A 24,028-nucleotide genomic window follows, 5' to 3' on the forward strand; every position below is an offset into this window, starting at 1 on the left:
CTATAGAGCAGAGCTGAGCAGTTGAGTCAGAGCCTGTATGGACCACAAAGCTGAGAAAATTTACTCTCTGGCCTTTTATAGAAAAAGTCTGCCAGCATATAGTATAGGTTTTAATTTTATGTTATTAATTTTAAACATATACCATAATTAGGCAAGTTAACTAGTTTCTTTCCTCTTCACTGTTCCTTTAATATCTTCATCTTTCTTGGATTCATTACTTATTTTATTAAACTTCATCCAATAGCCAGTTATCCTTTAAAGAAATTTCTATTGGTGATACACATCTGTTGAGTTTTCTTATTTTGGAAATCTTGTTCTTAATCTCTAAGATCACTATTTGCTTCCACTAATTTAATAACATCCTAATCTCTTTGAAGATAATTGTTATAATACTTATAAGTATGTATTTTACTTATATTTTTCTGAAAGTTATAAGATGAAATTTATAAAACAAATGTCTACATATCTTTTCATTTATCTTGCCACAGGTATTTTTTCAGTATTTAGAGAGTTTGATACATGTACAAACTTGTATTATTATTATATCTTGCATTGATTATTCTTGTACTTTGTAAATGAAAATTCCTGTTAGAGCTCTACTTTCACTTAATGTGAGTTGACTCTGGTGATTATAGGAGAAGAGAAGGACATTCTGCTGGATTTCAGAGTGAGGGGTCTTCCCACCCCTCCTGAAGTCCATTGCTATTGTTCTATCTTTAGCTCCCAGGACTTATGGGCTCACTGCTTTAATCTGTGGACAGTTCTAAACAGGAAAAGGGAAGATCAGCAGTCCAGCTACTACAAATGCAGTGTCTCCATTCACTGCCCTAATCATTACCCCAGCACCCTCTACTCATTGAATCTCTTTGAAATAGAAGCATCCCTGAAATTGCTTCTATTCCTGTAGTAGTTTTAAGCTTAGGAGTGTTTGAGGTTCAGGTGCTCTAGTTTATTTCCCTAAGGCCTGATGTTACTGCTGGTTAGTTGCTAAGTCGTGCCCAACTCTTTTGTGATCCCATGGACTGTACTCCACCAGGCCCCTCCATTTGTGGAATTTCCCAGGCAAGAATACTAGAGTGGGTTGCCATTTCCTCCTCCAGGGCATCTTCCTGACCCAGGGATCGAACCCAGGTCTCCTGCATTGTAGGCTGATTCTTTACCTGCTGAGCCATCAGGAAGCCTGCCAAGGCCTGATACCATCTCCTAAAATTTTCTCATATATTGATGATAATTTTTTGTCCTAGAACCTGTTACCAGTTATTCCACTCCCCACTTCCCCTCTCCCCTCTCTCTTAGTCATTTCTGTCATTTCATAAGATTTGGTAGAGGTAAATTTCCTTCAGTCTAATGTCTTCATTTAATGTTCATGTACAGGATTTTAAAACCAACTCTTCTAAAACACCATTAAATATAATTGCTTTGTGGGTGGTGACATGATATTACCATTTTTAAAATTTCAAAACCTTTAAAAATATACTCAGAAAGAGTATTTGTGACACAGAAAGAGCAAGGAAGCCGTACTCCAACAGCATCTGAGGGGATTCAAAATGAGAAAAGGATGTTCACCAACTATAATGAAAAGGGGTACTTAGTCTCGAGTCTCGTGCCTTTAAAAATAGATTAGGTGGTCCATTCAACTAAAAAGTGTTCCTTCATGGGGGTAGGAGACAATGGTTACTGCAAAGCTGTAATCACTTAGCCACGTTTTCTACCTGATAACAAATGACACATTAGGCAGCGATCTGACATCTGTGACATTTGACTAACAAGCTCATTCTCCTGTGGAATTCTACCCTTATCCTGCCATTTCTTGATCCCTGCCTGCCAAGTAGTAGATTTCAGAGTACACCATAAGCTAACTCTAACAGTTTTTAGTCCTGATTTAAGGGTTTACTCCTAGAACCACTGGAAAGCATAAACCCTGATACACCCTCCCCCACTCATTCACATACATTATCTGGGCTCTTAAGTCCTTCAATAGACTAGCTGGTCTCATTGGGCTTTCTTTCAGGACCTCAGAAGGAGCAGATGTGTTTGAAATTCCTATTAATACTCTTGAGATTTCTCAGTTGACTACTAATACCTTCTTCTCTTTCTCCATTTCCAGCCTTGGGTTCATTTGCAGGGGTTACTGTCAACCTCTGTACACTCTCAGAGCTCTCTGAGACAGCACTAGGTGAATCTCTAAATTTTCTCTGCTTGGAGTAGACAAAAACTTTTTTCCTTGCCATCAGTGGTATCTATCTCACCATCAGTTGTGCCCCAATTTCAACCTGGCAGGGACTGAATGTACTTCCATGTTCTGATCAAGGAATCTCCTGTGGCAACTGTCACAGGTGCACTGTGGCTTTGGATGACTAAGACCTGTGCTTTATCAGATTTTCAAGTGGTGGCACAAGGTCCCTAGGCTGCTAGCCCTTTCGATTTTCAGGACTCCTGCTATCGTTAGGGCCCTTGTCCTCTACCATCATCTTATGGCTTCCCTTCCTTTCTTCACCTCCTCAGGAATAAAATACACAGAAATTCACATTTATGTAGCTCTTACTAAGTATAAAACATTGTGCTAGGTATTTTCACAATTATTTTTCAGAAAACCTTCAGCATAACTATGAGGAGTCCTTATATAGTCCTTATAGTTATAGTCCTTAATAAAGGAGTCCTTATTTCCCCCATTTCTACCACCTCAAAGCTGAGGCTCAGAGGGTTGTGAGGGACTTGTCTGGGAGTACAAAAGTGGCAAGGGGTAGGGCTGGGATCTGAGCCCTGGCTTCTCACCTTGGAAGCCCAAGGGATCACCCTGAGAATCAGCCTTGAGCCTGGCCCACCCAAGCGCATGGATCTGAATTCAGATAAGAAACTAGAGGCTAAAGGGAGAATGTAGCTGACTCTTTCCCTTAAAAGGAACAGGGCTGGCCAAGGTACCTTTAAAACTGGAGAATCATAGCACCAGATGTCTAGCTGAACAGACAAAATTTGGCTGCTTGGGAAATTTTTGTGTAGAGACATGGAGACATGAATTTTAAGTATGAAGACCACCTGATCTGCCTCTTGAGAAACCTATATGCAGGTCAGGGAGCAATAGTTAGAACTGAACATGGAACAACAGACTGGTTCCAAATAGGAAAAGGAGTACGTCAAGGCTGTATAGTGTCACCCTGCTTATTTAATTTATATGCAGAGTACATCATGAGAAACGCTGGGCTGGAAGAAGCACAAGCTGGAATCAGATTGCTGGGAGAAATATCAATAACCTCAGATTAGATGACACCACCCTTATGGTAGAAAGTGAAAAGGAACTAAAAAGCCTCTTGATGAAAGTGAAAGTGGAGAGTGAAAAAGTTGGCTTAAAGCTCAACATTCAGAAAACAAAGATCATGGCATCTGGTCCTATCAGTTCATGGGAAATAGATGGGGAAACAGTGGAAACAGTGTCAGACTTTATATTTTGGGGCTCGAAAATCACTGCAAATGGTGATTGCAGCCATGAAATTAAAAGACGCTTACTCCTTGGAAGGAAAGTCACGACCAACCTAGATAGCATATTCAAAAACAGAGATGTGATTTTGCCAACAAACGTCCGTTTTTCCAGTGGTCATGTATGGATGTGAGAGTTGGACTGTGAAGAAAGCTGAGTGCTGAAGAATTGATGCTTTTGAACTGTGGTGTTGGAGAAGACTCTTGAGAGTCCCTTGGACTGCAAGGAGATCCAACCAGTCCATCCTAAAGGAGATCAGTCCTGAGTGTTTATTGGAAGGACTGATGCTAAAGCTGAATCTCCAATACTTTGGCCACGTCATACGAAGAGTTGACTCACTGGAAAAGACTCCGATGCTGGGAGGGATTGTGGGCAGGAGGAGAAGTGGATGACAGAGGATGAGGTGGCTGGATGGCATCACCGACTCAATGGACGTGGGTTTGGGTGAACTCCGGGAGTTGGTGATGGACAGGGAGGCCTGGCGTGCTGCGATTCATGGGGTTGCAAAGAGTGGGACATGACTGAGCGACTGAACTGAACTGAACTAAATTCTTAGTACCTGCACTCTTATTATGGATAAACTTTTGAGTTTTTTTATTAGCCTATTCTGCTTTTTCTGACATTCTGCCTTTTTTTTTCCCCTTGGCCTAAACAAAAGGAGCTCTCCCTAATTCAATAATTCAACAAACGTTTATTAGTTGGCTACTTTATGATAGGGTCTATTCTATATGTAGGAGATACAGAGAATAAAAACACACATCTTGACCATATATACTGGGAGTCAGTACTGGGAGCCAGAGGTGGGAAGGGTAGGTACAAAAAATTGACAAGTAAATCTCCAATTACCACATAACGAGGCAGTATCTGTGATATAAGGCTGTGGAAGGTCCTAAAGAATAACAAAAAGGGACAGTTAACTCAACCTGGGTGCAGGTGAGATGAAGAATGGATAAGCTAAGACTTCCAAGAGGATGTAATTCTTGCCACAAGATTGCGCCCTTGAGATGGTCAGGACTACAACTGCATGTGTAAGACTCTTTTGGAAAAGAGAGATTCACACCAAAATAAAGCAGCGAAGGAAACCTTCTCTTGGGGATCTGAGGAGATAAATCATTTGCTAGAACTTCACTGGAACCTGAATAAACTTATAGTTCCCTAGCTCTCTTCAAGTTACTGCTGCTGCGGCTGCTAAGTCGCTTCAGTCGTGTCTGACTCTGTGAGACCCCAGAGACAGCAGCCCACTAGGCTCCCCCGTCCCTGGGATTCTCCAGGCAAGAACACTGGAGTGGGTTGCCATTTCCTTCTCCAATGCATGAAAGTGAAAAAGTGAAAGTGAAAGTGAAGTTGTGTCCGACTCTTAGCAACCCCATGGACTGCAGCCTACCAGGCTCGTCCGCCCATGGGATTTTCCAGGCAAGAGTACTGGAGTGGGTTGCCATTGCCTTCTCTGATTCAAATTACTATGAGGTCACTTATAAGTCTGCTCCTGGGTTTCTGGGCAGTTATTCTGAATTTCCCCAGGGCCTGGCCAATAACCTGCTCTTTCTCATTTGTGCCCTTACTCCGGAGCTCCATCAAAAAATCTCCTTAGTTTCTTGACTTTCCTAGTGGTCCAGTGGTTAAGACTCCACATTTCCAATTCAGGGTGTGAGGTTTGATCTCTGGTCAGGGAACTAAGATCCCACGTGCTGTGCAGTATGGCCAAAAATAAAAATCTCCTCGGTTTCTATCCACTCCTGGGCCTGTTGCTCTTACCATGACTAAGCAATTATCTTATCTTCAGAAAGCCTTTTTGACTTATCTACTCACAGTTGCTTCTTACTTATTGTCTCTACTGGCTGCTATTGTCTAATGATATCTGAGGTCTGCCTCTCTTGTCTTTTTGTGTACTTTTTTTGTTAACCACCAACTACCTAACTTTCTCCCTTAATCAATCATACTTATATTCTCCAAAAAAAAAAAAAAGTGAAGTTGCTCAGTCGTGTCTGACTCTTTTCGACCCCATGAACTGTACCCTACCACGCTCCTCCATCCATGGGATTTTCCAGGCAGGAGTGCTGGAGTGGGGTGCCATTTCCTTCTCCAGAGGATCTTCCCAACCCAGGGATCAAACCGGGTCTCCCTCATTGTAGGCAGACGCTTTACCGTCTGAGCCACCAGGGAAGCCCTATAATCTCCAAGAAAGGAATCAATTTGTTAATTAATTACTAACCTCTTGCTTGGGCAAAGATCTTACATTTAGCCAGTTCACAGGTCACTGTCCAATCAGGGGACTGGTTGCCCTTATGTTGGATGCTTAGCCCTGTTCCAGCCAGGGACCCAGGGTTACAAGTCACAAGGATGGAGGCTTACATTGACTGAGCCCCTTAGAGGGTTATAGAAGGCAGAAATCTGAGGCCTTGGTCAATTCAGGAGAATGATGCTAACAGATAACATTAGAGGCACTATAAATAGGAAAAACAAAAAGATTTAAAAAATACTAATATCAAACCATAATTCTTTCTTGGCACAACATCAGATAATGGAAGGGGAAGAGGATAAAGAAAAATAGAAAGTTCCTGGTAATACATATATTTATATACAAAAAAAGCATAGAAAATAAATATACCCAAGGAAGGAACACAGGTTGGCCTACTTCATAGGAAATGATCTTTCCTGAGGTTCAAAGACTTCTATCTTCTCAGATACATGAGGGATGACATAAAGAGTGTAGTGAATGTGACTGTTAGTTTTAAGTGTCAACTTGACTATGCGAATGTTCCAGTTATTCAATTAAAAAGGTAACCTCGGTGTTGCTGTGAAGGAATTCTGTTACATGTGGTTAACCTCTACAATCATTTGACTTTAAGTAAAGGAGCTTACTTTACTTTGGAAGGAAAGTTATGACCAACCTAGACAGCATATTTAAAAGCAGAGACATTACTTTGTCAACAAAGGTCCGTCTAGGCAAGGCTATGGTTTTTCCAGTGGTCATGTACGGATGTGAGTGTTGAACTATAAAGAAAGACGAGCGCCAAAGAATGGATGCTTTTGAACTGTGGTGTTGGAGAAGACTCTTTAGAGTCCCTTGGACTGCAAGGAGATCCAACCAGTCCATCCTAAAGGAGATCAGGCCTGGGTGTTCATTGGAAGGACTGATGTTGAAGCTGAAACGCCAATACTTTGGCCACCTGATGTGAAGAGCTGACTCATTGGAAAAGACCCTTATGCTGGGAAAGATTGAGGGCAAGAGGAGAAGGAGACGACAGAGGATGAGATGGTTGGATGGCATCACCGACTCAATGGCCATGGGTTTGGTTGGACTCCGGGAGTTGGTGATGGACAGCACAGGTGTGCTGCGGTTCATGGGGGTCGCAAAAAGTTGGACACAACTGAGTGACTGAACTGAGCTGAAAGGAGGTTATCCTTGATATTCTAGGTGGGCTCCATCTAATCAAGGGAAAGGCCTTAAGAGCAAAACTAAGATTTTTTCTAAGGAAGAAGAAATCCCACCTGTGAAACTGTAGTGCCTGTTCCTGCCCAAAAGTTTCTGGCCTGTTAGCCTGCTGCTTGCCTTACAGAGTCTGAACCTGTTAGCTCCCACAATCATGAAAGTCAATTCCTTTATATTACCTAATAAAATAATTACAATAAATATTACGATAATAAAATAATTACAATAAATATTATAATAAGTATATGATGATAATCAATATTATAAGAAATTTATAATATATCTACTGGTTGTTCTCTGATACAACCCTGCCTTATTCAGTGAGGGTGGAAGAAGACATTTGGAAATCTGATACTCAGCACAACCTTTATCATCAGCTCTTCACTCTGACTGAGGCTTCCCTGATGGCTCAGTGGTAAAGAACCCACCTGTCAACGTAGGAGACGCAGGTTTGATCCCTGGGTAAGGAAGATACTCTGGAGGAGGAAATGGCAACCCACTCCAGTGTTCTTGCCTGGAGAATTCCATGGACAGAGGAGCCTGGCGGACTGCAGTCCATGGTGTCGCAAAGTTGGACACACACACACATTCACTCCAGTTAGGCCAGTCTCCTGTTTATCTCTTCATAGTGATTCTCCTTTCCCTGCTATGCTCACATTGCTTTTCCGTCTGACTTGCCGCCACTCTGTCTCCCACTTTCAAAAACTCCTTTCCTTTCCTTACACTCTAGCTCTGTCAGAAGCCCTCCATAAAGTCACCTCCTTTTGCTTTAGCTCCATTTGCTCTTTTCTTTCTCTTAATTCCCTCAGCAGATGTTAGTTGTGCCGTTCACTGTGATTCTTAACCTTACTCTCTCAACACTGTTTTGTATGTTGTATTCACTGCTAGTTAGGTATAAATCTGTAAGAACAAATTTGATTGTGCAAGAAATGTTATGCTTTTTATTTTGTTTAAATCAAATCAAATTCACCTCAGACTTAAGTGATTCCAGCCTTAATTCTGCTTAAGTAGAAGGAAATCAATCCCAGTTATTACCAGGCTTCCCTCCCTTCCTCCCTAGGAATTCACCAGAGTCTGGAAGATCTATGTTGAGCCAGAAAATGGGGGAAGATGGACTTTGACATCTTCACTGTTTAGGGATGTGTGGTCCCCACAAGCCAGACAACAGCTCTGCTCATGGACTGAGTAGCAGTGGCAGGGGGATCCAGTCTTATTGGGGTCACCGTGCATCTATCTGATGTTTGGCTAGCTCTTGGGCTCCTTCAAGGAATCAAGGCTGGTATCCTCACTACTGAAACCCTGACTTTGACTCTTTTCCAGTCTGGGAAATGTTTTCTTTTGCAACAATTCCACCTACGCACAACCCCTCCTTCCCTCTCTCTCTTTCCTCCTTTCCCTCTCTCCCCAGATGCCCCTACCTCTTGAATCCCCTGGCAAAATCCTTTTGGGAGCAAGAAACCTGGAGGGCAAATCACTGGGCACAACTTCAGGGATACCATCGATGTTGCATTCTAAGGAGCTGTGTCCAGGTGGCTTCAATGACAATGCAAGCAGTGCCTCCTGGAGTTGTCTAAGAGAGAATTCCTGTCAACTTCTTTCTGCCTAGAAACACAAACTCCCTAGAAGTCTGTTTGGAATAGAGGGGAGGGAAAATATAAGAACATAAACCAATTAACATCTCAATAAATTATCCTGTCACACACTTGTTTTTTTGTTTGTCCCCTGTATTTTCACTTAGTGTTTAAAAATATGTGTGGGCTGATATGTGTTCCAATTAGATTATGAACTTCCTGAAGATTAGAATAATACTGTATTTACCGATTATTTTAAAATCTTTCTCAGTGTAATAATTAGTATATGAGGAGGACATAAGTGTGTCTTGAACCACAGAACGATGAGTCTGTGGATTACTGACTAGGCTCCACCAGTTCAAACTGCACCAGGGCTGACCTCCTTGTTGAAGGACTGGCTCCAGTGTCTTTTCACCGTCACTTTTAGGGTTAGGTAAATATGCTTTTACTTTACTGGCTTCTGTTCACAGCTGCTGCTGGCCTGAATTTCCAAGATATCACATTTCTACTTGGGACCTTTCTGGCCCCAAGTAAAAGTAAACATTTCTTTTAAAATTCAGACAGATGATATTAACTTGAACCTTCTTTCACATCAAGAGAATTCAGGTCACAACATAAACACGTCTATGGTAACAACAATGGAGAATTTCTAAATGAAATCAAAGCAGTACCTGGTATGCATTTTCATAATACCTTTCACCTGAAGAGCCAAGTACATTAGGAGAACTTTATCTCAATAATCCTTAGAGATAAGTAAAGGGACCTGACAGAATGACTTGTATAGATAGGGTAACATAACTAGGTTGTTAACACCCTGTTGCCTTGCCTAGTATTTAAATAGCCACCCATGGACTGTACCCACCAAGATCCTCTATGAGATTTTCCAGGCAAGAATATTGGAATGGGTTGCCCTTCCCTTCTCCAGGAGAACTTCCCAACCCAGGGATCAAACCCAGTCTCCAGAGTTGCAGGCAGATTCTTTATCATCTGAGCCACCAGGTAAGGCCATGAATAGTTAGGCTACTTTGCCTTAACAAACCATTGTTTTAATGACATAATGGAATATTTGTGCTCTGACAGGAGAACTCACATTTTCACATCACACTAACATTAGTAAGCACAGTATGGAGAAAGTTTAACCAAATTTGCCAATATGCACTTGGCTTTGAACTTTCCAACCTCTCTCTTTTGTAATCTTGCTTCCTCTTTGTTGTCTGTCTCCCCATTGCCCACACCTCCCTTGCTCTAAAGCTAGTAAAAGACTGAAAACTCAATTACATTACAGCATTGGAACTTAATAGATCAGCTCCCCTAGGACTCCATGCATTTTGAAAGACAACAGCTTAGCCCAAAGAAAGTGGTTACACCACTTTCTGATATGGTGAAAGATTTTTTTTGGAGGTAGAAAGCTTTCCATTCCTGTTCCCCTAAATAACATGTAGATGATTACATATTCTACTTTCAGCTCTAGAGGGAAAAGTTTGCAACTAAATAAGGCAGAGAAAAGTAATGGTAAAGGAAAAGATGATGAGGGAAGACTTTGTTTTCAAGGAGAGAAGGAAAAGAGAGTAGAATCTTATCTTTTCCACAACTGTAAATCACCGGAATTTGTGGAAATTAAATGTACACTTTAAGCATTTATTCAGTATTCACCAATGATGAAGCCTATTTGGGCCTCATCTTTTGTCAGAACAATTGTAACTAATAACACAGAATAACATTTTGTAAAATGGGCTGTGTCTCCATCTCCTCCTTTTCCTCCCCTACACACTCTATTAAGGATCTGAGCACAAAGCTAACATTGCATTATGCGCTCATCCCATGTGTCTTTTCATGGCTTCACACCAGTGTTTGCTCTGCTCCTTGGTCTGAAAACATCTTCCCTTATTGCTCTGCCTGTTGAACGTCATTCATCATCATCATTCACCCGATGAGACCCCATTCAAATGCTAGCCAAGAGGTCTTCTCCAAAAGCCCTTTTTGCCCTGAGTAGGACCAATCCCTTCCTCCACTATACTCATCATTTTGTGTAACTAATATGTAGTAATAGGTCTCTCTGCTCCCCAGAATTCGAACTATTTTAAGTTGGGACCAGGTCTTACCTATCTATTTATATTTTCAGTGTCTGATGTTCTTATGTATTGGGTATAATAAATGTATGTACAGTTATCATATAAGAAATTTAGTTTCATAAATGACACAAAATTTAGACAGAAGAAAGCAAGATGGCATGACGTACTGGGCTAAGAAAATTAAGGTTAGGTAACTACTGAATTCAACAAATATTTACTTAACACCCAGGAGTAAGGAATTGTGTCCCAGGACTACTAGGATAAATGGAACATGAGGCTTTGAGGTGCTCACAGTCCACCTTATAGGTTATCTTTCTCTGTGCATAGCAGTACCCTGGTTTAGGTATCACCTTAACATGTTTCTCACAACCTGTGAGGTAGGTCATGATTTTCATTTTTACCAAGATGGAAATAGGGGGTTTGAATTTTTAGGTTTTCTGACTCCCAGACTGGAGTCTTTCTTTCCCACTACATCAGGGTTTCTCAACATTTTCCACAGGAGTACACTTTCACAGGGAGAACAGACTTACAATGTTCAGAAACAGAAGCTCAGAATCTAGCATGCTCTATTGAAAGTTCATGATTACTATAATGTTTTCCATTACTTCTCAGTGAGTCAAACAGAAGGTCTGAGGAAATGAACCACATTGATTCTGGGTCCCTGAGGGGCCTTAGTACAGTTTCCTAACAAGAGGGGGGCAAAATTTCAGAAACACCATGGCCACACTGCTGCCTTCACTCAAGGTGTCTGGGTTTGGGTTGAGTCCTCACCCACGATTCTGAGTAACTTCATCAGATTTCTTTAAGGTTTCTACTAGTATAATTAACTATATTGACTGCCCTGTCCGAAAACGGTAACAAGACTGCACACTCTACTCCCAGATTTTAAGTAAGTAGTGGAGGGTGACCATTTACAGCCTTCCAGCAAGGATGTCCATTCTAGCAGTAAGATCTCTTCAATCTGATACTATTTGCCAATCCGTTCTTCTCATTGTTTGCTGTACCTAAGAGTTGGAGATGGCTCTTTCAACCGCCTGTGGGTCTTTGAAGGCCCCATAGGTTCAACGACGCCCTTTCGTCCGCACCGCCGCTAGAGGGCAGCCCAGGATTGCAGCTCTGCTGTGCCCTCTAGTGGCTGGTGGGCTGACATGCTCTTTTATGGAACCTATAAAACCCTCAAAAGTTGCACTCGGGAAGTCAGCCTGTGTGACACCCGGCAGCGAAATTTTAAAAAGCGTCCTGGTTCTCAGCTTCCTTTTCTTAAGGACTTTGGCAGACTCAGATAATTTCCCTTCTTGGACGAATCTCTCACTCCCTAGGGTCTCCCCCTCCCAGGGTGTGGCAACGTGGAGCCATCATCACTCTCTCTTGGCAAGGTAAAAAGTTAGAACCTGGGGGACTTGGCGACTTTGCCCAAAGTCTTTTTACTTCCTCCATCTTCTGCATGGATATAGAGCTTATATAGGCATCCAAGGTCTTTCGATATAACCTCTTTTTCGGCATGAGACTTCAGGATTCAAATCCTGGCTCCCTCATTTACTCTTTGGGTCACTTTAGGACAGTTAACCTCACTAAGCTTCTGGTTCATCTGTAAAATTGAGAGAATAGTACCTACGTTATACAGTTTGCAGATGGTAATGTATAGAAAGTGCTAGGTCTTGCACAGTGAAAGTGTGCATTCATTATTAGCATTAGCTATTTTTATTCCTCAAAGCTTCTGTCTAGTGCACACCTCGTCTTTCAATTTGGTACAGGAAAAAAAAAAGCCTGCCTTTACATAGGACCTTAATTTTATAAAAGTGGCTAAGCTAACAGTGACCTTAGCTTATGGAAAGGGGGGCTCGTTGTGTGCTAGAATCAGTGCCATGGGCTTCAGAGTGCAAAGGAATCCCACAGGCCTAAAATCCTCATGAAAGAGCTATTTTGCACACAGGTGTCCTTCCTCTTTCCTAGTCCCAGTGCTCCCACCACGTGTAAGAATTCAGCGAATCTGGGAGTGGATTCTGTGAGTTAGGCCTGGGGGCACGGTGGTGCAAAAAGCAAAAAGGTTCCAGGCCAAGGCAGGGAACTGAGAACTCCAAAGGCCAAGAAACCCAAGCCAATCAGATTCCCCACACCCAGGAGTCTAAAAGGTGGCAGAGACTCGCTGCCCAAAGTCCAAGCAGGGCAGGAAAGTGGCCAGAGAATCTGACAGGTAGAAACACGATAGAAACTGTCAGAAAAGTTAAAGCTGAAGAGCTCATAACACCCACAGGCCCAGAGAAAGGTCAGTATGAGCTGAGCAGCTGTTCCATCTGGTGCCAGAGACCTTGGCTGTAGTCTTCTACACCAGGCAGTTTAGGCCTCCCTGATCAGCCCCACCTAGAAAAGCCAATTCTTCTGCTCTTAAAGGGGACCTGCCTGTTTCTGGCAGGGAGTCTTACTCTCAGTGGGCAAAGCTAGCTCTTAAGGATGAGTAGCGGGGGAGGGGGCAGAGAGGACGTTCAGGGGTTCAACTGGATCCAAAAGGAAGGCGCTTGTGAATGGAGCCTGAGCCACCATGTTGTGAGAACTACATGCGTTTCTTTCCGAGGCAGGCAGGGGCCTTGGCAGCCAGGGACCCTGACAAGCCGCGACTTGAGCTGCGCCTTGGAGACTGGGTTGGCTGGAGAGCGGTATAGAGGAGGAAGGAGGGCGTTCCTGCAAAGGGGGTGGGGTGTGGAGGGAGGTGAGAGGAACAGCAGGAGCAAAGGCACGAAGGAAGAATGAGTCTGCTGCGCGTTGAGAATGGCATGGAGACTTCACTGATTGGAGCCGAGAGTTCTTGCAGGGGGATGGAGGCAGCGATGATTGGATAGCTAAAGTGGGGCCAGATTTGGAGGGCTTTGAATGCCCGACGGAGGAGCACTCAACCCAGCTCCTGCCTCGCGATTTCCGTTTAAGACTGAATTACCTAAAGGGTGGTTAATTCCAACGGGTGTTCTTCTTTGGGGGCTTCTGAAAAGTCAGCTTATCCTCTTACCTGATTCAATTCTGTTCTTTTCACCAAGGAGAAAGTAATCCTCACTTGTCGAGGGGAGAGGGGGTAATGTTGACTGATTTCACTTTACTTGCTTGGAGGATGCAAAAAAAAAAAAAAAAAAATCCCATTTCCACGCCAAATATTAAATTTGGTTTCTCCTCCTCACGCAAGTTCTCTTTCTCTCGCCAGCACCTCCCCCACGTTTTTCCTGCTCTCCACCAGCTCGGCCAGTTGCCTCCTCAGCCCCGGAGGCGCGCGTTCCGGGGCCAGCGCTCGCCCTCCGCGCCCGGGCGCCCCCACCTCCCAGCCCCCCTCCTGCCCGCGCCCGTACCCCGCACACGCTGGTCCACGCCCCCCCCGCGGCCGAGCGGTAGGTGTTTTGCCGTCTGCGCCGGGCCGCAGTGCGGCTGCGCGCATTGGGCTGCCTCCGGGGCTGGCAGGGCAGCGGCAGCGACGGCGGCGGGGCCGGGAGCGAGCGGCGGCGACGGCGGCGGCGTGGGGAGTGGCGTGGAGCCGAGCCTGGGGCTGCAGCCGCAGCGCGGGGCCCCCGGAGTAGAAAGCCCCGCGGGCAAGAAAGGAAAGGCCGGGCCGTCGGGTCCCTGAGCAACCGTTCTCCTTGGATTTGGGGGAGCCTCGCTCCCACCCCACCTCATCTTCAGACGCCCCCTCCTCATCCCCCCCCACCAAGCCCTGGCCGCTGACGGGAGGAGGCGGCGGCGGCGGCGGGGGGCTGAGGGGAGCCGCCATGCCTCTCCCGCGGTGAAGCGCCCCGGCCGTAAGGAGCCGCTCGGTCTCCCCGGTGATGTCCCCCAGGCGGCAGGCGAAAGCGACTCACTCGAGCCCTGGGGTAAAGGCCTAGCTTATCCAGCTTCCTTCCTCCTCCTCCTCCTCTTCCCCTCCCCGTTCCTCTCCCCCTTCGTCCACCCCTCCCCGTCTCTTCCCTCACCCTACCCCGCGCCCCCATCTTCCCTCCCTCCCTCCCACCCCTCCAGCAGCGATGGCAGAGGAACAACAACAGCCGCCACCACAGCAGCCTGATGCCCATCAGCAGCTTCCCCCCAGCGCCCCCAACTCGGGGGTGGCTCTGCCAGCCCTTGTGCCCGGGCTGCCAGGGACAGAGGCCAGCGCGCTGCAACACAGGATCAAGAACTCCATCTGGTAAGAGGATCCTCCATCGCTGGGGTAGAAAAGCCCAGGCACATTTCTGCTGCAAAGAGGGTGGGGGGCGGCGGGCTGGGGAGCGGAGGAGGAGGCTGATACATTCATTGAATGTGGGTCTCCGAAGTCGGGTGCGTATTTATAGGACCTCTGGAGGTGTGGGGACTTTGCATCAGCCCCTGGGCTCCGGAGCCAGAAAATGCTTTTACCCCCTCCTCAATTACAAGTGCAGATAAACAAGTCATTTGTGTTTTTCACTTATGTGTAAAAGGAATATGGGTCGAAATTAAGTCATGTTGCACGATGATAGCATGAATTTGGGACTGAGAAATGTGAAATGTGTTTACTCCTTTTTGCAGTCATACTGGGAGGAAGCAGTGTATTGTGAATTTTCACCAAACAGACATTGTGCATAAGACTATTAATATGCAGCACAAAACCTAATGTGTCTCTTTCTTTCAGTTGGCTTAGCTGCTGTTTCTGGATGTTTTTGCCTTCTTTATTCTGAGATTAAATTTCTCTTCCAGGGACCTTAATCTTTTTGCATTGATTGTGAAGAAAGGGTTTCTGTAGTATGGGACATTTTAAGGTGGTAGTTTACACTGTAAAGTGATTTTCTAATTTTAAAGGATGCTTTAATTTAAAATAAATGTGTTGCCATTTCGTGTCTTTTTTTAGAAACCTTGGATGAAATATCCTTTGCTATTCTTGTACTTTCTTGTATAAGAATTTACAATATTTCAACATTAAACTCTGAAAGACTGGTGGCAGTCTTTTAATAATTAAATACACTGAGTTAAGTCTATCCTCTGTTAGAGCCATTGGAAATATTCTTTAAACATGAACTTGCATTATTTTTGTAGGATTCTTCATTAACTTCATAACATACACTTATAAAAAGTGTAGTGCTATTTTTAAAATGGAAAGCATTATTTGGAGTTTGGTCTAAGACTGCTTTTAATAGATGATTAAAAATAGAATTAAATGTATTTTAAAAAGCTCTGATTTTGTGAAATCTTACATGTTCATCATTGAATATGATTACTGAAATACCAAATCTCCTTACTTTTTATATTGCAATTAAAAAATAAGTGTATCATAAGACAACTGGCATTGTAGTACAATATTTACACATTTAAAAACTGACAATTTTTAAATGCACAATTAAAGTTTGTTATATAGTAATTTTCATTAATTTCTTGGCACACATCCATATTGTCATGATGCTAATATGAAGTAGGTCAGTGCAGGCTTTAATAGTTTGATACTGCACAGTATTTGGCAGATGAGTATCTTGCTTTCAGTTTTCATTTTTAAATGAAGTTTAAATATTTTTAAAAGAGAATTTTTTAGGATTGACAATAGTCATGTCGCAATTTGAATAGGTCAGATAAATAGGATTATGTGTGTGTGTGAGAGAGAGAGAAGGGTTTATTCTTCAATGGATGCTCTCACCCCCTTTTTAGAGCTATAATTTAAAGGAAGAGATACTCAATATCCTGATTATCATCAAGGTTTTCAGAAACCAGGTTTCTTCCCCCTAACTTAATGTTACCAGTATCTCTGAAGTCTGAATTGAGCACTTTGGTTTTTACATTCAGGTAAGGGACATCCAAGTTAAAGGACTAAAATATTTTAAGAAAGGCAAATTTTGAAAGTTGAATTAATAATTATGTTTTGATTTATTGTGAGAACAATAGGGGAAAGGAGCATTCACCTTATATTTTTAAAGTATGAGTAAGTTGTATAGGCCGCAGGCTGAAGTGTTTAATAATGTAGTGGAGTGCTCTTTTGGTAAATCATGTGATTTAATTATTCTTTAATTGATAATTTATATTTATACATCTATTACAACTTAACCGCTGATTTTAATGTGAGGAAAACTTCTAAAGTACAATGTACTTCAGTTTTTGGTACTTACTCTGAAAAAACAAAATGACAACAAACACCTTAATCCCCAAATGTACACTTTTATAACTTCATTTTAAAATTGTACTGGCACACTAGCATTTAATTTTCAGCTTTAGAAATCCTATTTGCAAAATTATTTATTTATATTTAAAACTTTAAACATTCGTGGATCATAAACAGTGTTAGTGGCTGTATTTATGTATAGCCTCATAGCCCCTCCTCCACAACACTGGATGTATGTTATTCATTAAGTGACTATATAAAATAAAGACATTACAAAGTGAAAGCTCTTTCACTCCCATCTCCTCCTAAGAAATAGTATGTGCATGTGTATATGTATAAAATTAAAATGACTTAATAGATAAGATTGCAGTTATTTAGATATCTCATTTCACATTTTTTGAAGCAACAGTATCTTTTTACCAATTATTTTATCACTTGATAATGTTCTGAAAGATGATCAGTTTTGGACTATGTCCTATATCAACCTTTGGTATCATCACTAATGAGACTTTAAAATTACATTATACAGAAGTGTGGTACTTAATAATTATCAAATGAGCTTTGCATTTAGGTTGATCATAGTTTCTAAATTATTGGACTTCATGTCACAAACAAGTCTGAACTTGTCCTCATATTTTACAGATACATAGTATGTAATGTAGGCCTTTAGCTAGACAGTGAATTATTTATTATCTGTTCATAATTAATCTATTCTGTTCATTAAAGTAAAATACTGTTAGATAACAGTATGTCCATGGTTATTTCAAGCATTAAATGAGTGTTTGGAAAAAATATTGAGTATTCAGAGTTGAAATCATGATGTTAATGATTTAACATCAGGAGCCATATTTCTTAAGATTTGGAAATACATGTTTTTCAAGCTAGTTCTACAAAATAAAGTTACTAACTTGTTAGTGTTGTAATATTTGTATAATATATTTATGGGTACCTTCAGCTTAAGTCCAAGGTAATGAGCATGCACCTTTCTTGATCTCATTCCCACTCCATAGACAGAGATCCAAGTCACTTCCCTTACACAGATCACTTGAGAGTTATTTTCAGAGGTATGTTTTAATACTGAATAGGCTATACAATCATTTTTATAATTTGTAAATAATAGAAAATAATTCTGTTATAAACTTCTCATTAACAAAGGTAAGCTAGTAACATGCATTTTTTTTCTTCCCTAAATAAAGACTCATACTGGCAACCTAAAACAAAGCCACAATCTAACCTCACTGTACACTATAACTTACATTGCACTCCTCTTTGGTTACCTAAAAAGAGTACCGAAGTAAGTTTTTCCTTCCTCTTATCTACCAGTGTCTTCATAGTTTTTTGTTTTTTTTTTTTTAATTTGTATTTTAGACCAAAAAACCTGTGATTTTCTTTCCCTTTAGACAGTAGTTTTTCTTGAAACCCTGATAGAATAAAATTACTGTGGAAAAATTGCATTTGAAATCTCTCCTGCCTGTTTGTGATTAGTTATGTTTAAGAATAATCATACCTGCATGGTTGGGAGTGATTAACATATTTGAAATTAGATAGTATCATAGATGACAAACCTTTACCTATAAATTCAAAAGAAAGTCTGATGTTCCATTGTAGAAAATGTTCTAATACTGTATTTACCCAACAAATTCAGGAATTCTTAAAAGTATTACCGATTATCCATTATTATTTTTATTTATATACCTCTGTTTGCAAGTAAGACCTATAAACCAAAAGGAATCCTATATGATGTGTTATTCTACTCACTTTATGGAAGGAGATAAATTGAGTGACAGGGAAGCTGTAGGATTCCTCTGATTTCATTATCAGATCTAGAAGTGGTACTGTGGCTATAGTTACTTGTCTTGATTTAATCGTGTGAATCATACAGAGGTCTGAATTTGGTATATTTTAGATTTAGAATTTAAACCCAAATTGAGCAACTTATTTCTTAGTTGCAGTAAGCAAAGTATGGCAGTCCCTAAGTTTTTCAGCAAAGTGTGGCAATCCATAAGTTTTCTTCTTAGTGCCATATTTGTCCTCTTTTCTGTCCCTGTGAAAGAACTCGGTAGTTAGTTTTGTCCTTGGTTCTGGTTTAGGCAATTTTTAGCTCTAAGAAATAGTTATTGTTTCTTCAACTGCAGTGGAAAACATTTACTATAAAGCTCATGACTTTAGAGTTTACTTTAACCATAAGCCTAGGATTTTCATTTTGCTTTAAAATTAGAGACTGACCAGTAGTAAATCATCTGGCTCTTAAATATTTTGAGTAGTTGTTTGACATGCTACCTGCCCTGAGTTGTCTGTCTTCCATACCTACACCAAAAATTTAGAGTTATTTTGGCTTGTCTATATTGAGGCCAGCTGTGATGGTGCATCCTAGCACTGTTTCTGGTTCCAGAAAGAAGGCAGTTCCTTGCTCTCCTCTATAATCTAAAACTGATGTAATTGTCTTCCCCTGTGTTCAGAAAGCAAGTTAAGCAGTTTCAAGCCCCTCAACTTTACGGCCTTATTTAACTTAGGTAATGGATGTATGTGTGTATAAATAATTGACCAATTTGCTCTCCCCAGTGAGAGGTGTCTTGAATGATGTAATGTGCAGAACTGATTTGGTTTCTGTCTCACTATTAGTTTTTGGTATTATTGAGGGAAATGAACTTCACAGTGGTAGGAAAGACAGAAGTATGGCTTGTTGTTGTTAAAGATGTTTTGAAGAAGAACTTAGGTTAAATCACTTTTTATATTAGAAAAATGTTATACACTAAAATTATACAAATGAAAATAATTAAAATGAGCATTGTCGTTCACTTAAATTTGAACAAGAACAGTGTGTTAAGTGCTCACCTGAGTACCTGCTGTGTATAAAGTAGTGTGCTGGAGACTGGCATTTGAGGAATGCCCATTCACTTGTAATATTAACCTTGTAATGTTAACCTAAGCAATAATGTGTACTAAAACCTCTCTTTTATTCAGTTCAAGGCCAGGGAATGAGGTGACAAGTGCTAAAGCATGGGAAAAGTAGACCCCTTAGTTTCTTTGTGGATAAAATGCAAAATTTATACTAGATGACCTTGCAAGTTCCTTTAGCTTAAATTTCTATGACTCTGTTTCAAAATTAATATTGACAGCGATAGAAAGTATACCATAAGTACAGAGAAAGACTAACATTTAACTAATCAGCAGTCAGCAGAACATTTTCATTGGACGAATTACTAGGTCTTGCTGGTGTTTCCTTGGGTGCTAGCCCATGAGGACTACCTGAAGGTGTAATTCACTTGTTACCTGTGCAAGACTTCTCTTACATGAGATTCAGTCTGCAAATATTTATTGAGTATATATTACATTTAATGTATTCTAAGAGCTGTTGTTGATTATGCAGAAATATGTAAGACTATGTAGTACTCCCTGTTGTTGGGGAGTTTACTAGTTGTTGGTTAAGAGATTGTACTAGTTGGTTGTTTGTGTGACTGTTTTATTTATAAAGAGGTGCTCAATACTTATAAGCACCTCATAGGAACTTTTTTTCCTGTAGTAATATTTTAAGGCAGTGGTGAGTGTTATATTGTAAATTTGGTTATGTAAATAAGCTGTGTATGTTGAGTTGAGCTTCACAGCTTTATTCATCAAGGGTGGACATTTTAATTCATAGTTGTGACTGAGCGTTCTTTATAAGTACTATAAAGTACAAGACAATAAGATACTCTGACCAAACTAGACCACTATGTCCAGTGCCTCCTTTTCCATCAGTCTCTCTGCATTTGGTCTTTTTAGTTGCTTTCTCATCTGCTTCCTTGAGAGTTCTAAGAGTTCAGGTTAAAGATGAGCAGTATGGACCAATAGGAGGAAGACTCTTCCTGTCCTGAGCAGAATATTAAACAAGGAACAATAAGCCTTAATGCACTTGATTGCTGACTCTGAGATTAAGATAGTTAACACTTAACCTTATCCTACATGAATACAAACTTTAAAACATGATTTAATTCCTCTTTCTTGAGACATTTACTTTTTTCTGTTTCGTGGACTGTGTACTTCCTATTTGTAAGAGGAAATAGAAAACAGTGAGGTTTGCCTAATTATGCACCTCTATCAGGCATCTATTACAGGAGCTCCTATATGTATTAGAAGAATGTGTGGGAGGTGAGGTTTTATATCTTAGAACAAGCAGAAAACATCCAGATATATTCCTTGCTATTTGCACGCTATTTGGTTTCTTGATTCAGAGAGTGAGAGGTCAGAGTGACAGATTCCAATCTGTTATGTTTTGAAATTTGGGAAAGCAAAAGTCCATATGCTGTGAAACACCATCTCCTCCAAATAGCTTTATCTTGAAAAAAAAATTACCCGAACCCATTCCTGGTCTGGATTTGAATAGGAAGGGTTCAGATAGCAAAAGATACCTTTACACTCATTGTGACACTAGATTCAAATTGACAGGAACTTGCAGATGCTACAAGTCTGATTGATGAGTGATGCTTACCAAGGGCATGGGAATAGGAAGTGATGGTACATATGCCTATAGTTACCACCCCTTTTCTTTCTGAAATCTGTGATTTTTAGAATTTGAGCTCGATTATAGGTAAAGCATCAGAACTATTGGTTATCTTGGAGGGTGGTCCCTAGAGCTTTATAGGATGATTGCCAGCTTTGATGTCTGATTTTAAGATACAAGCTAAGCACAGAGAACACTTGGGTTTGTGTTTTTCATTCTTTTCTTGTCATTTTATTTTTCTATGACTTGCCTAGTTTGATCATCTTTTACTGCCAGGTGGCTTCAAGATGGGAATAGGGAACTACTATATTAAGTGGCTACTTCAGTTTGTATTATCCATAACCCTTATCTTTGCTTTTATTGTCTTGTTTCTCTGCTTAGGTCTGTGCAGGTTTTTTTTACCTGCTACCTTAAAAACCCATTTCATTTTTCTGGTGATGCATTTTAACTTTAAGATCCAACTCATGTGCCACTGCTTCCGTGAAACTTCTTCCTGCTCCTGAGTAACAATGATCTAAGGTGTATAAATTAATTTTTTTCATTAATTTAGACTGGCCTTACCTGAGACAAATCCATTTTAGTGACGTTGTAACTGAATTTAAATGAAATATTCTCATTTTCCAATACGTAAAGTTTATAGGAATCCAGAGACTGGGTATACCTGAAACAGAGCAAACACTGCATAGTAAGTAGTTTACAATGTGACAGTAAAATTCTATTTGTTATATGGACTAGCCAAGAACTTGCTGTTGTTTTGCAATATACATAACATTTTTAAAATGTAATTGGATAAGAATGTCACTTCAGTGATATCTTGCTTGCAACAAAGCTGGTGCTTCTGAGAGGTTGGGAAATGTATTAGAACAAGGTGCTTCAGTTAAACGTAAGTGAATACTTCCTTACTTTGATTGCATTCATTAAATTTATTAATTTGCATTTGTGTAAAAGCAATCTATGATCAAAAAATTAACTGTCAGATTATTAAATGCATGATCCCTTTTTCTAAAGCAGAAGATATTAGCAAGCGTTATTAGGGCAAATTCTGTACACACGAGTTTCAAAACAGTGAGAAAATCAACGCCTTTCCTGTGTTTACATAATCAATTCAGTGCCCATTTGTTTTAATGTCTAGTACATACTGGCATAAGTAAGTAAGTGTTAGTCACTCAGTCGTGTGCGATTCTTTGCGACCCCATGGGTGGTAGCCCACCAGGCTGTTCTGTCCATGGATTCTCCAGGCAAGAATACTGGAGTGGGTTGCCATACCTTTCTCCAGGGGATCTTCCTGACCTAGGGATTGAACCTGGGTCTGCTGTATGGCAGGCAGATTCTTTACTGTCTAAGTCACCAGGGAAGCCCACATACAGGCCTAGGAAGATTAAAAAGCAGTTAAGACACTAGCTCTGCCTCACATTCACCCTGTGTGTGTGGTCGTATGCAACAGAATTGAATTTAATAAAGGTTAGATTTTGTGAATGCAGTGATGATGTAATCGATAGTATAAACAAATACAGAATTTAGATGAATGAGAGATTCAGTGAGGACATAATAGTTTTATTGGCAAAATGCAGGATCACGGCCTTAACAAAATCGAAGGATTAGCTTCTGATCCAAATACGTTTAACAGTTTGCTTACTCAGTTCGGTTCAGTCGCTCAGTCGTGTCCGACTCTTTGCGATCCCATGAATTGCAGCACGCCAGGCCTCCCTGTCCATCACCAACTCCCGGAGTCCATCCAAACCCATATTCATCGAGTCAGTGATGCCATCCAACCATCTCATCCTCTCTCGGCCCTTCTCTTCCTGCCCTCAATCTTTCTCAGCATCAGGGTCTTTTCAAATGAGTCAGCTCTTTGCATCAGGTGGCCAAAGTATTGGAGTTTCAGCTTCAACATCAGTCCTGCCAATGAACACCCAGGACTGATCTCCTTTAGAATGGACTGGTTGGATCTCCTTGCAGTCCAAGGGACTCACTCTCAAGAGTCTTCTCCAACACCACACTTCAAAAGCATCAATTCTTTGGCGCTCAGCTTTCTTCACAGTCCAACTCTCACATCCATACATGACCACTGGAAAAACCATAGCCTTGACTAGACCGACCTTTGTTGGCAAAGTAACGTCTCTGCTTTTTAATATGCTAAGTTGGTTATAACTTTCCTTCCAAGGGGTAAGCGTCTTTTAATTTCATGGCTGCAGTCACCATCTGCAGTAATTTTGGAGCCCCCCAAAATAAAGTCTAACACTGTTTGCACTGTAATCCCATCTGTTTGCCATGAGGTGATGGGACTGGATGCCATGATCTTAGTTTTCTGAATGTTGAGCTTGAAGCCAACTTTTTAACTCTCCTCTTTCACTTTTATCAAGAGGCTTTTTAGTTCTTCTTCACTTTCTGCCATAAGGGTGGTGTCATCTGCATGTCTGAAGTTATTGATATTTCTCCTGGCAATCTTGATTCCAGCTTGTGCTTCCTTCAGTCCAGCTTTTCTCATGATGTACTCTGCATATAAGTTAAATAAGCAGGGTGACAATATACAGCCTTGACGAACTCCTTTTCCTATTTGGAACCAGTCTGCTGTTCCATGTCCAGTTCTAACTGTTGCTTCCTGACCTGCATACAGGTTTCTCAAGAGGCAGGTCAGGTGGTCTGGTATTCCCATCTCTTTCAGAATTTTCCACAGTTTATGGTGATCCACACAGTCAAAGGCTTTGGCATAGTCAATAAAGCAGAAATAGATGTTTTTCTGGAACTCTCTTCCTTTTTCGATGATCCAGCGGATGTTGGCAATTTGATCTCTGGTTCCTCTGCCTTTATCTAAAACCAGGTTGAACATCTGGAAGTTCACAGTTCACATACTGCTGAAGCCTGACTTGGAGAATTTTGAGCATTACTTTCCTAGCGTGTGAGATTGAGTGCAATTGTGTGGT

General features: G+C 41.2%; 1 protein-coding gene across 5 annotated transcripts in view; it reads left to right on the forward strand.

The window, feature by feature from the left end:
- Window positions 1-13,781: 13,781 nt before the first annotated feature.
- RFX7 (regulatory factor X7) overlaps window positions 13,782-24,028 on the forward strand; it is a 141,250-nt gene continuing 131,003 nt past the window's right edge. Inside the window, exons 1-2 of one of the 5 annotated variants that reach the window (XM_059890605.1) lie at window positions 13,782-13,922; window positions 14,545-14,710. In XM_059890605.1, coding sequence (XP_059746588.1) covers window positions 14,550-14,710 — 161 coding nt within the window. In that variant the 5' untranslated portion in view covers window positions 13,782-13,922; window positions 14,545-14,549. Of the gene's footprint in view, window positions 13,923-13,967; window positions 14,400-14,544; window positions 14,711-24,028 lie in introns of those variants that run through there. The other 4 variants (XM_059890606.1, XM_005211769.5, XM_005211768.5 and 1 more) reach the window with 4 other exon arrangements.

Source organism: Bos taurus, chromosome 10 (assembly GCF_002263795.3).
Source record: "Bos taurus isolate L1 Dominette 01449 registration number 42190680 breed Hereford chromosome 10, ARS-UCD2.0, whole genome shotgun sequence".
Lineage (NCBI taxonomy): Eukaryota > Metazoa > Chordata > Mammalia > Artiodactyla > Bovidae > Bos > Bos taurus.